Raw genomic sequence first — 12,892 nt, 5'->3', positions numbered from 1 at the left:
CTTTAAAATAAATTCAGAAATTATGTCAGGCTAACTTATTAACATTAAGGTTAGCGCTAAGATATAAGTCTCTCAGAAGTTAAATTTTTACGTTAGCTTGTGTTATTGTAACTAGCTGGCTCATGTCAGCAGAAAAGCTTATGAACGTTTAAAATATGACTTCAACATCTCAGAAGTTGTCAGGTTATCTGAAATTTATGAATATGATTTATGAATAAATTCCTTTCAGATATCCTGTGAGGTTTGCTCCTTTGAGATTGCGTTAGCATAAAATGTTATGCACTTTCATGAATAAGACTTTAAAGTCCCCTCGGAAATCCTGTCAGATTAGCTCACGTTACAAAGCTAGCTGACACTAGCATTTTTACAGGTATGGATTCCAAAAGCTTTATTGGATAGGAAAAGGTCAGAAGGGACCACCTTGCTGAAAACAAGCCAATCGAAACCCTCATAGAATTTGTAACGGTATAATGGGAATTGTTTAATGGAAACTGTAATGTTGCCTTCTATTGGTGGCATGTTATGTCTAGTGGATACCATTAAGGACCGGTAATAGTAATGCTTTTAATGGATAGCTGATGGTTTGTAATGGTATTTGTAGCAGAAACCATTAGGAATTTTGTGATGGTTTCTATAGTTTGTTTTTTTTTTCAGCAGGGTAGTTTTTTTGTGGTCTTTAGGATTATCTCCTAATACAATAAATACATTTCTCCAAATAAGGTAATAAAAAATTCACACACCTCCACTACTTTCTTCTTCTTGGTGATGTTATTCTTTTGTAGTTTCTCTGGTAGCGGCGCTGCTCTGCTTACTGGCGGCCTACGGCACGGAGATTGAGAGAGCTCGTCAGCTCGTTCAGCTTAAATGAAGGCACTAATGGAGGTGATTGAATAAATGAGCTGTGATTTATCTCTAAACATCACCTCTCATCCACTAGAATCTCCTTTTGCTGTTGGTGTGGCTTAACACCCGTCATCTCTCTGATGCTGATGGCGTAGATTTTCGTGGTGTAGTCCATGTTCTTTTCTCGGGCCACGTCGCTGTCATATCCTGCTCATACATGCAAAATCCAGTTTAATATCTATATAAAATAATTGCCGGCTGTTATTCAGCCCACACGCATGCAAACATACCTCCGTCTTCCTCTGCGTCGTCATCGGATTCCTCGCTGTCGACAGCTTTGCTCTCACGTGGTCCAATCCCCTCTCTTGCCCAGATCATCAGCGCCGTGTCAGCCCCGCCCACTGACAACAGCGTAGTGTCATCGTTTGACCACCGGACATTCGTCACGTTGGCACTGTGCCCTACGTACTTTTTAAACTTGGCAAACTGACCCTGAGGAAAAAGGAAACGGCAGTTTACTATCCAATGTGCAGTCGTGCATTTGTCAGCACGTTTTTGGATACCACCTCCGGACGTTTGTACTTTACCTTACAGGGAAAGCTGAACAGTTTGATGAAGCCGAAGTCGTCTCCCGTCGCCAGCAACTTCCTGTCTTTGGTTAGTGAAGAAGCGTTGACAAAGCTAAGTGTAGGCCAGATTCCATCACACGTGGCGCCTAGAACAGATGTCCACGTGGCCCATTCCACCTTCTCAAACTGTACAAACACACACGCAGGTTGTCCATTGACTTTCCAATCCAGATATTTGGGCGTATATACAGTGTGTCATTTTTCTCTACCTCAGCAGTGGAGATGTTCTGTCTCCGTCCACGAGGAGCTTCAAAAAATAACTGCTCTTTGGCACCAGTGTTTACTTGCAGCAATTTACCTGCAGTCGGTTATAAAAATAACTGATTCATTCATTTGTTGTATACCACAGTGCTGCTGAATTCTCAGATGAGATTGGTCCAAATGTTGCTTTACCACGAGTGTCCCAGTCGATGTGGGTGATGTAGCTGGTCGCTCCTTTACAGATACCAACTCGTTTACTGGTCAGTACATTGTAGATGTCCACAAATGAATCATGGGAGGCCACAGCTAGGTACTTTCCAGCATCTGATGAAAAGATATTTATTTCCATTGCATGGATTGTCTTCATATTTGGAAATGACATCGCACTAATTGGGCTACAACAACAACATCTGCGGATGTTACCTTGAGAGAACTTGAGGTCAGAAATGATCTCCTTCCTGTGGTGAAAAGTCACCATGTCCTCCAGAGTGTCCGCATTCACTACCAGGAAGCTGCCGTCATTCAGACCCACTGCTAAGGCTTTCCCATCGGGGGAGAAGGCACAGCATCTACCACCTGAGCACACACAGTGACTCGTTACGCTGTGTGAAAGCTTAAACGCACTGAAATACACCAAATGTAGACTATTAAAGGGGTAAAAATTAGACAAAGAAGTGCACCTTTTTTGAGTTTGCGGACTGCCACCATTCGATGGTTAGCAGAAAGCTCCCAGATGCGCAGTGTTTTGTCTTCACTCACAGTGGCACATATAGGCAGCAAGGGGTGAGCAGCGAGACCCCATACCTCACCCTCCATATGGCCCTACGCACAGGGGAGCACACACACTTTTCAAAACAATTCATTTTAAACAATTTCAATGATTTATTTAAGTCTTTATTAATATCTCATGCTGATATAAACTCACATTGTATACACTGTACCGACTTTGTTGGTATTTAATTGCAATTTTAATGACTTTTTAACTACCATTTACACATCAGTGAGTCTGTAATGATTTGCTGCCATAGACAGAGCAAATATTAAAACAAGAAAATGAAACAAAGACAATAATAATTTAGTCATTGAGTCCAAATATGGAAATGTGGGGGTGTCAACAACTCAGACACGCCCTCCAGACTGCAGTCTGCAGAGTAACAAGCCATCGTGTTTTCCAGGTCTGGTTTATGTTCTTCAGCTTTGTCTGGTTTCCATCCTGGTCTATTTACCTGTTGTTGCTGTTGTTTTCTTTTTAAATAAATAATAAATTACCTCACTCTCTTCTTGTTTGACTCTTGTGCGAGTTATGACGTTGTTTAAAATTTTCAAACTCACCCTAATAACAGATTTTTGCCATTGAAAATACAGTAAAAATAAATAGCCTAAAAATAATAATAGTCTCATTGACCATTAAAAATTTACTCCGATGCACACCCTCCTACCTGAACCAGTAGAGTCATAGGGCCGCTCTTGTCGATCTCCAGGATCTCTCCGTTCTTGGTGCCCACCAGGATGTGACCGTGACCCAGAGTGATGGCTCGGATTGAGGGGTTATCCTCTAGCAGCAGGCCTGCACGCACACGCACGCACACGCACACACACACACACACACACACACACATCATTACTGCATTATGCATGGTTGTTTTCCAGTCAGTCTCCAGACACCCTTATGAGGATAACATTTTGAATTGTACTAAATGTGGCCCAGATCACAGAATGCAATGCACCACAATTTACCATGTGTTTTGTAATCTTGCTTTAAAATATTGAAGTATCTAAAAAAAGAAAAGTGCTCTTTTCTTTATGCTTTTTCAAAGGTCACTGGTGACAAGGTTTTTAAAAAAAAAAAAAAAAAAAAGCATCAAGTCAGGAACGAATGGTAACGGTAATTGGTCTACTTTTAATTTTAATTTGACATTTTCCTTTTTTTTAGGGCATCCGCAGTGACCAAAGAGGACACTACAAACACCTACAGACTTTTCCACTTCAGGTTTGACAGACCACACTGTACTGTACATCATCCAGACTAAGTATAATCGTTTTATATTTGATCTTATTTGCTTAATTTTTTGTCAACTCAGTTTTGGGAAGCAGTGTCTCGCTGCTGTATTGAAAAGGAAAGGGCTATTCAATGACCTTTTAGTCAATTAAGAATCAGCTATTGCTTTATAAGCTTAAAAGCATACAAATAAATATTTAATAAATAAATAAAGTTTACAATTTATTCAAAGATACAAAAAAAAGCTAATTAATAATGATGTAAAAGTTCCGTGTTTTTTTTTTTTTTTTCTGGTTCCACTTTTTGGTCCATAGTACCCAGAATTTCAATTTCCATAACGCTTTAAATTTGGGTCCCTCACTAGATGGCAGACCGATATAATTAAATTGAAACCCATAAGGGTCATTTATGGAAATACTGGTAATGTATTATGTGCCACAAATCAAATCAAAACTGTAAGCGGATACGTTTAAAGTTTGGAAACTTGGCTTAAATGCAACCAACTCAACTGAATGGTTCCATCACATTTCAGTTTTTGGCAGAACGTGGACCAATTATACATAGTGGTTCATCAAGACTGAGTTGTTAGAGAACCAGTACATTTGTGTCCTAAGGGTATACAAAGATTTGCATCTGAACATATAAAACTTACATACTGCTAACAGAGATACAAATAAGACATATTCAGTATTTTAAAATGTGATTGCTATCCAAGGGACATCGATTGCGCAACCGGACACACTATGGAGCTTAACTCCATTGTATAGATATGAACAGGACCTTTAGATGACGGCGAGAGCGCGGCCCTCTTGATGGCGTAGGTCTTCAAACACCTCTCGAACATATCATCCCAAAGCTCCACGATCCCGTCCTTCCCTCCTGTTACAAACCCCTTCAGAGAGAGTCATAATCACTTCAAATTTCATTTCACTAGAACATTTAGTCCTTTCTGGAAGCTTACAATGTGTGTAATATCAGTAAACATGGATCTGTACCTTGTCCAGCGAGCACATGGCGAACACAGGGCCGTCATGAGCTTTCAGAGTTTTGATCAGTGTCGTGTCTTTCCAGATGTAAACGTCGCCCGTGGTGGCCCCTGAAAACACCAGGTCCTCGGAGCGCCCGTAGCACGCCGACATCATGGTCTCCTGCTTGCCCAGGTTGCCAAATATACCTCTCCTAAATGTCAGTCCACCACCTGCAGGTAGATAAAGGAAGTTGTCATGTTTAAGTCTGTGTCATTTATACGAGTCCGTCCATGTTAATGCTACAGTAAAGTACAACAAGGTGTTATGATCAGCGTTCTCGATAATATCAAATCAATTTCATATATAAAAGGATTCTATTTTAAATGTAGCACTATGCAAAGGGGTGCTTTCAACCTTGCTGTGTTTTTTCCCCACAAGCATTAGCAGCCACTTTTTTTTTTTTTTTTTAGCTTTTTTTAGCTTCTCAAAGCTTTTAGAAAAGTGTAGATTGAAGTCAAGTACGTTGTCACTCTGTTTGTTTATTACCTCCTGACCAATCAGGTTGCAACATGGGGGACAATCGAGATAAACAAACACAAATGCTGGTGATGAAATTAGTTTCAGTATATAGTGGTCAAACATAAGGAGATTTACAACATCAAATTGAGAATATTTCATTGCTAATTTTCCAGTGTTTCAACAGAACTAGTACATATTTTTGCCACGTTCAGCATTACTTTAGCTGCCGCTGCATACGGTTGAGTCACACGAGCAGCTTCAATTCACGGCGAATTAATTGTCTTTTTATTGTGTCGTACGTCATTTGAATTGAATTTAGCAAGCAGTACTCACAGTACTTGTAATTAGAAGTCATTTCTATTACCACATACTTATCGAATATAAGCATTTAAGTCTATCTGAATAAAAAGTGCTACCGATTGTATACTTCAATTAAGCACTATCGCACGCGCAGCAGTGCTGTTTCACTGAATATCAGCTGGGATTCGGCTGTAGCGATATTCACAGGTAATCACAGCCGTGCTGATATTAAGTACAAGAGTGTTGTTAGTTCCCAAGGAAGCCACAGCTGGATAGAGCACAGACGGAAATGTACCAGTGCTATTCTCCAATCAAATTAGTAGAACTAACTGTTGTATAAATGGCATTATATGGCATATGATCCATGTAATTAGCAGCTCCGAAAGGAAAAAAACTATAAAACTAGTCCACTTAAAAACTTTACTCAGTGAAAACATGACTTTAAATATGATGGATGTAAATGTATCAGAGGGAAGATGCCCTTTAGCATGAGACGGGATAATCAGTACCTGTGTGCTGCCAGAACTTTATATGCTTCACGCCAACTGTAACCAGCTTGTCCATACGGAACGGGTTGCCTTTCACTACAAAGATCTTGTCTTTATGTCCCCTACAGAAAGGTAACACACACACACACACGGCACATTGTTGTCATCATTTTACACTTTTATTTTGTGTTAATTAGTATTGAATAGTGCTCAGAGGTTCCTACTTTCCCTTGGCAAGTTTCTCGCCCTTCTTCCAGTCCCATATCACTATACAGTGACCTTCATCGATGCCGACAGACACCAGGCTCTTTCCATCCGCTGAACTCGGCAAAGAAAAAACAATCTCCGCACTGCCGAATCACAGTAAATGCTTTGTTTAGTGTGTATTATGGGAGAGTTGCCTCACCTGTGAACTCCAGAGCACACACTCCTCTCTGGTGCTGCCCTCTCAACAAGGACAAACACTTCAGCGTCTGAACATCCCAAACATGGATGGCTGGGTCTCGGCCCACCTGGGCAGGAATACACACACACACACATACACAACGTGGTTAGGACTTAATTTGAAGTGAATTAAACTCAAACTGCTCTCAGAGTTGTAGTCCGCTGTGACGTACCTGCCCTGTGGCTACATAATCCTTCAGTGGATGTGCGGTGATACTGAGGATGTCGTCGTCATGACCGAGGTAAAAGCGCTGGCTGTGCTGCTGTCTGTTATAGACCACGGCTACAGCGGCTACGTGATACACCACCTCCCCGGCCTGCGTGTAGAAAAGATTATTCCTGCAGTCGCAGCCCCTGTACCTGCACGTGAGAGAGAGAGAGAGAATAAAGTCTATAAGACAATCAATAAGAAAGTGTTAAAACACTTCCGTACATGCTGCTAAAGGAAAATAATCAACAACAGGGTAGTGTGATGAAGTGGAGTTTACCACAATTACCACCTGAATACCACGTTATAGTATCTGTGAACAGTCGTTCCCTCACCACCTTTTCTTTTTTTCTCTCTCTCGAACTTAAGTTTCTTTGTTACATCACAACGTTTCATAAAAATCCGTTTATTATTCTTCCATTATGTGGAGTGATCGCTGTAAAAGACCCTGTGTGATCTGTTACTATAGAAACGATAACGTATACAAACAAGTAAAATTAAAAACGTCATTTGAATTAAAGCCGGCACTAATATCAGATCTGCTGTTATAGAAAATTAGTCAACAACAACAACCAATCAGATTCGAGAATTCACCAGCGTTGTCGTACAAGCACAACGTAACAATTTATAACTGCTTCGAGGCTCTGGTGGAGTATATAGTTTTGATATATTCTTTAATATTTAGCAGGCGCTTTTATCAAAATTTCCTTACGTGAAGCATTAATGTAATTGACATACTGTCACGGATTCCCCCTTTGCTTTGTGGTTTCCAGGGTGACAAGCGCTTATCCCATGTGCTTGTTTTTTTTTTTTCTTGGAGGGGCTTTTCTTCTACTTCTGTCAATGCTTTGTTATCTGATTGTGTACACCTGTTTTGTGTTAGTACTTGATCTGTTTGTTTATTTATACCCTGTTGTGTTTGAGTATCCCAGGCAGACGAAGAAACCAGTGCACAAGTGCGGGTCTCGAGCGAAGATACTCAGCTATTCATTGCGTTTGCTGCCATGAGAACCGCTATGCAAAGGTGGAATCCATTAGAGTTACAGAGCTGAGCTGATTTACATAGTTTTATGTTTTTATGTGCTCATGTTCTTTCCAGAGAATAAAAGAAAACAAAAACAAATTTGTGCTTTACCCATGGACAAACTGCAGCCGTAGCCCTTCATCCGGAGCTTTCTGCCTTTTCAGAGAGCCCACCAGTTTCTTCTTGAGCTGAGGCAGATCCTCCTTATACACCTGAGGGTAAACAGTAAGTGTGAGCTGGGGGATGATCAGCCAGTCAGCTGTAAAAATAACGAGTGCTAAAGGCTTTAGCCACTGAAGCACAAAACAGCCACTGGCACTGAGAGGGAATAACATAATCGGTTCTATGTGTAAGGCTGATGAAAATGTTGTGTCTGAATGTGCAGTGCAGTGGAAGGGAGGCTCCGAGTCTTACCTGACGCTCATAGTTCATCTGAGCTTCCTGTTCGATGTCCGAGTCCAGCTCGGGAACATCAGAGAGGTCCGAGTCCGAGTCACCGCTGTTGGAGTCAGCGTAGCCCTCTGTGGAGAGACAAGACGCGTGTGTAATGCAGCAGTGAAATTAAAACGTATTAACTGCTTGCTCTCAGATGAACTGAACTCTTGGCCTGCATGATTTTATGCATTGTACAGCTGCCACACGATTGGCTGATTGAATGAGCAGGTGTACAAGTGTTCCTATTAAAGTGGCCGACGAGTATATGTCTATTTCGTTCACTGCCAGTTATCATAAGTGTTCTGTTTATTTAGTCCTACGAGACAGAGGGTCATGATGAACCGTCACGGTGACGTTTTCACCTTGTAGAAGTGGCTCCAGCACGCCGTTCATCACACCCTCGGGCAGAAACCTCCACTGGAACACGGAGTGGTCGGCTCCGCCCGTGCTCACCACCCATTGCAGGTCGTGTGACCAGCGCACGTTGGTGACATGGGCGGAATGACCGATGTACTTCTTAAATTTGGCGGCTGCAAATGGACAGAGAGCATGTTTATGGGGCGCTTTAATTTTATTTCGTATTCAATTCCTTATTATTAATAATTAGACACCTTTTTTAAGACACGGGAATCGGAAGAGCTTGACAAGGCCGAAGTCGTCGCCGGTCGCCAGCACGGCGTTGCTGTAGTTGGCATCAACGGAGTTGATATCGTTAACGTTGGAGTACTTGGGCCAGATCCCATTGACCTCTGGCCCTAAGACACTGGTCCAGGTCATCCAGTGAATCCCTTTGGCCTCTTCTTTAGGAAGGAATTTTCCGGCTATGGAGGCAAAAGAACACCAAGCCTGAAGAGTTATCTCAAGACAACAACACAGAACCCTGCTTGTTTTCTTCCTTCTTCACATAATCTCTTTATTATTAGCCAACAAACATCAAAAGTATGGTTAGAATAACTGACAGGACTCCGAAAATTGGTGCGTTTAAGGGTGGGAGTTAAAGATTGCGAATGAATGTCAAACTGTAAAAGGAAGAAAGTTCCAGAGTAAAGGAAGCACAAAACTATAGAATTAGAACGGGGAACGCTGCTTAACGTCTTTGTAGAGTTGTGGTTTTATGCGACACCAACAAAAACCGAGGTGATTTGGTTCTGAGACCAAGAATGAAAAGTGAAGCATCTTAGATGGCTTTATCCATTGCTCATGTACCTGGCATCCTGTAGAACAATCGCTCCCCTCCACCGTCGTTGGTCTGCAGGAAGCGGCTGTCTACAGACCAGTCCAGATGGGTGATGAAGCAAGAGGATTTGTTGCACTCGCCCACTTTTTTATAGCGCTGTGCGACGGCGTAGATGTCCACCAGGCCGTCGTTAGACCCCACAGCCAGGTAGGAGCCATCCGGAGAGAACTTCAGCTCGTGAATCACCTCCTTCCTGTCCTTGATGTGGACCACTTCTGTCATGTCCCTGAGAAGAACGAGGAATAGATGTGTGACGATATAAGGGCGTATAAATTGCTGCATAATTATTAGCACCTTTTAAAGCCCCTGGCAACATGATTTCAAATCGTACAGATTTCAAATCATATTCTCATCAACTAAAACAGCGTATATATAACTTGCTTTTGAACTTGATACTGTTTTGCTCAGGAACGAAGAGGCCGAGTGAGCAGGAAAGAAGACACTTTAGTTTCTATACTTGGGGTAAATTAGCAGATGGCTAATTCTGATTGGTACTTTGGTAGGCTTCGAATCACCCTTTACCAATTATAGTCCCGTCCAGCTCAAATCAGCCAGATGAAAATGGCAGAAAAAAAAAGATCCACAAACCTCTTAAGCAACGTTGTTCTTTCTTTTCTAATTATGAAAATAAGGTGAGAGGAGCTTTAGGTCAAGATTAGACATGAACATTACACAAAATCACTCACATTTTCCACTCAAACACCTGGAAAAACTACTGTGGTCCAACAAATATTGAATCACAATAGTAATTTCTCTCAAAAACAATATTACTTCTAAAATCTATATTGTGTACATATTACATGTTTGCAGAAAACAAAAGAGATCATAAACAGAAAAGTCTTCATGCTAGATTTTACTCAAAAGCAAAGAATAAAACTGTTGATAATGATAACGATTGCTTTCAGGAGCAGATGCTGCTGTTTGCTTGTTGAGACCGGAAAATCCATAATGGTGGACAATCAGATCAAAATATTCCATATCAAAATGCATTATGGGTATTCTGTCATTTCTGTACTGTTTGACATTCAATTTAAACAGTGCATTGTGTTTTCTGTACTTGATGTACTGTATATGTACACATACTAGGTTTTTACACACGGCCACAAAATGCCATAACTGACTGTTTGGAGAATCGTGTTCAATTTTTTGACACATGAATTAATCCCAGGTTTAAGGTTTTAAAGTGCTGATTTGTTAAAGCGCACCTATTATGGTTTTGAAATGTGTCTAATTTTGTTTTAAAGGTCTCATACGATAGATTCACACGCATCCGAGATCAAAAAACACTTTAACGTGCTCATAATTTAAACTGCAGCATTAACTTTTTTCCTCCATTGTCATAAATGACTCGTTAAATGATCCGTTCTAAAGGATTCGTTCTAAACTCCTCCTTTCAGAGAGCATTCTCTGCTCTGATTGGTCAGATGTCCCAGTCTGTTATGATTGGTCTACTGCTGTCAGCGTGTTTCGAAAAGGAAACGCCCACTACCGTAACGAGTTTCAGCTCCGTCTGTCAGCGAGCAGCCAATGAAGACCAGAGGCGGGGCTTTTTGTTACAAACCTACGTAGGTTAGTACAGGACGTAAAGTCTGGAATCACTAACGACTCGTTTCAGCTGTTCAGAATCGATTCCTTCTTTCGGGAGTCGATAACTCCGTTTGTCGTGAGTTTTGATTTTTGCAGACGTTTTGACATTCACAAACAGCTACATATATAACACACTACATGAAAGTTAACATTTGAAAAAACATAATAGATGCACTTTAAGCAAAGATAAAGAAAATCATTGATTTAATTGTATCAAAGAAAACCCTTGATTAATGCTTAAAAAGTGTTTAATCTAATCCTGTTCGGCACGCTTACCTGACTCTCAGCACGGTGAACGAGCCGTCCTTCATGCCAAGCGCGAGCTGAGAGCCGTCGTTGTTGAAGCACACGCTGCGAACAGCTTCCTCCATGTTACACCGAGCGATGAGGGTGTGATCAGCCAGGCTCCAGAGCCTACGTCAGGGGCAAGGACAGGTCAGAAATGGCACACGCTGTGACGTCCTTAACACATCATCTAGACATTACATTAAAATATTGTTTCTACAGGTGCTTTCACATATGCAGCAGCCATCTGAATTGAACCCTGGTGTGTGTTTTCCCCCTCGGTGTGGTTCGATTACGCAGGAGCAAATCCGGCGACTGCTGTGAGGTGAGTGCTCTGTCCACTTCTGTGCGAACTCTAGCGTGCTATGATCGCAGTGAGAAAGAGATTCGACTTTGAGTTGACCGTTACACATTGTTTAATTCATATAGGGCGTTTCGATTTCTTGGCGACATTACAAGCTGCGTTTTGTTGTCTATTTATTTATAGCTATATGCGTATAGCTATAACGTAAGTGAGAACAGGAACTCACTTGTTTGCAGATGTAAATAAATAAAAATGTAATAGTTGGTAAAGTGCTGTGGTATAAAAAGAATAAAACACTTAAGAAGGTGCCGTTATAAGAAAATAATCAACACCGTGGTAACAGTAACTCATTCACACCAAGCTGTCATTGATTATTTTCCAATAAGAGCATTCCTTACGTGGCTGACGCAATGCGACGAGGCAGAGAGAATATGTCTGAAATCTAAAAGGCATCATGGCTTCGATCGCTTTCAGGGAAACATATTGACCAAAAGAAATGAAGACACTGACCGGACGGATCGATCGTCGCTGCCGGTCACTGCGATCGGCTGTTTGGGATGAAGATCCAGAGCCCAGAGCTCGCCCTCAGAGTGACCCTGCATGACCAGAAGAGGTTTATCCCTGTCTCGCACCATCACCTCAAAAATCTCACTGTCCTGCGTACCGGCTAGGATACGGTCAGCCTTCCAGCATACGCTCCGGATAGACAGACCTGTGGGAGATTGACAAAAAAAAAAAGAGGAGTGCACACTAGAGAAACTCCAGAGCATTAAAGGGCAGCGAAGCGTGATGCGACCATAACAACCTCGAGTGCAAATTATCAGCTTGCAATGTGCAGTTTAAAAATATGGCAGTGCAAGAGCACAGAAATTAAAGCATACGAAAGCAAATCTAAGTACGTGTGAAATGCAGCTGCTCTATCTGTACCTATAAATTACACATATCTGTCGACAAACAATGACTCAGTAATCACGGGGTAAAGTCATCACTGGTTCTGACCCAAGCTTTCATCCTATCTGCATATGAGACTTCTGTGCATTAAAACTGTACCTTTCTTATTAGATTTAGAAGTGAAGAGCAGGTTTGGTGGAGGTGCAGGACTTTTTTTTCTGCAATTCCATTAAAGCTTTAAAGGATTAATGAGATTAAATGTGGAGATGAAGGGTTCAGGGTGTTTTCTTGGCTCAGTGCTATCATTTCCTGAAGTAGTAAATTTAGCAGTGCTTACTCTAAGCACACTCATTATACAGCAGTTTGCTGGTATATCCTGTAAAAAAATAAAAATAAATCATGCTTCTGCATTTTTAAAATGTGGGGTTAACAAGAAATGACAGGAAAGTGACGTGTGAGTGACGTGTGAGCAACCATCTGTCCAATTTACACTGATCGGTAAGTGCCACAGGCACAGAAAAACAACACCG

The 12,892-nt window shown here is 41.4% G+C and overlaps 1 protein-coding gene across 1 annotated transcript in view; it reads right to left on the bottom strand.

Moving 5' to 3' along the window:
• The window catches only part of eml6 (EMAP like 6), a 50,352-nt gene that overhangs the window by 14,589 nt on the left and 22,871 nt on the right, over window positions 1–12,892 (bottom strand). The window contains exons 7-28 of the mRNA XM_053634730.1: window positions 11,982–12,183; window positions 11,159–11,296; window positions 9,265–9,521; window positions 8,670–8,879; window positions 8,421–8,588; window positions 8,038–8,144; window positions 7,735–7,835; window positions 6,565–6,751; window positions 6,354–6,459; window positions 6,172–6,265; window positions 5,969–6,069; window positions 4,668–4,870; window positions 4,453–4,564; window positions 3,113–3,240; window positions 2,354–2,495; window positions 2,097–2,249; window positions 1,866–1,997; window positions 1,682–1,770; window positions 1,431–1,598; window positions 1,134–1,335; window positions 924–1,050; window positions 741–819 (exon numbers count right to left, since the gene is read on the bottom strand). Coding sequence (XP_053490705.1) covers window positions 741–819; window positions 924–1,050; window positions 1,134–1,335; window positions 1,431–1,598; window positions 1,682–1,770; window positions 1,866–1,997; window positions 2,097–2,249; window positions 2,354–2,495; window positions 3,113–3,240; window positions 4,453–4,564; window positions 4,668–4,870; window positions 5,969–6,069; window positions 6,172–6,265; window positions 6,354–6,459; window positions 6,565–6,751; window positions 7,735–7,835; window positions 8,038–8,144; window positions 8,421–8,588; window positions 8,670–8,879; window positions 9,265–9,521; window positions 11,159–11,296; window positions 11,982–12,183 — 3,206 coding nt within the window. The remainder of the gene's footprint in view (window positions 1–740; window positions 820–923; window positions 1,051–1,133; window positions 1,336–1,430; window positions 1,599–1,681; window positions 1,771–1,865; window positions 1,998–2,096; window positions 2,250–2,353; window positions 2,496–3,112; window positions 3,241–4,452; window positions 4,565–4,667; window positions 4,871–5,968; window positions 6,070–6,171; window positions 6,266–6,353; window positions 6,460–6,564; window positions 6,752–7,734; window positions 7,836–8,037; window positions 8,145–8,420; window positions 8,589–8,669; window positions 8,880–9,264; window positions 9,522–11,158; window positions 11,297–11,981; window positions 12,184–12,892) is intronic.

This window comes from Ictalurus furcatus, chromosome 10, assembly GCF_023375685.1.
Source record: "Ictalurus furcatus strain D&B chromosome 10, Billie_1.0, whole genome shotgun sequence".
Taxonomy (NCBI): Eukaryota; Metazoa; Chordata; class Actinopteri; order Siluriformes; family Ictaluridae; genus Ictalurus; species Ictalurus furcatus.
The sequence above is the reverse complement of the archived record's forward strand: the minus strand, read 5'-3'. Positions and strand labels throughout refer to the sequence as shown.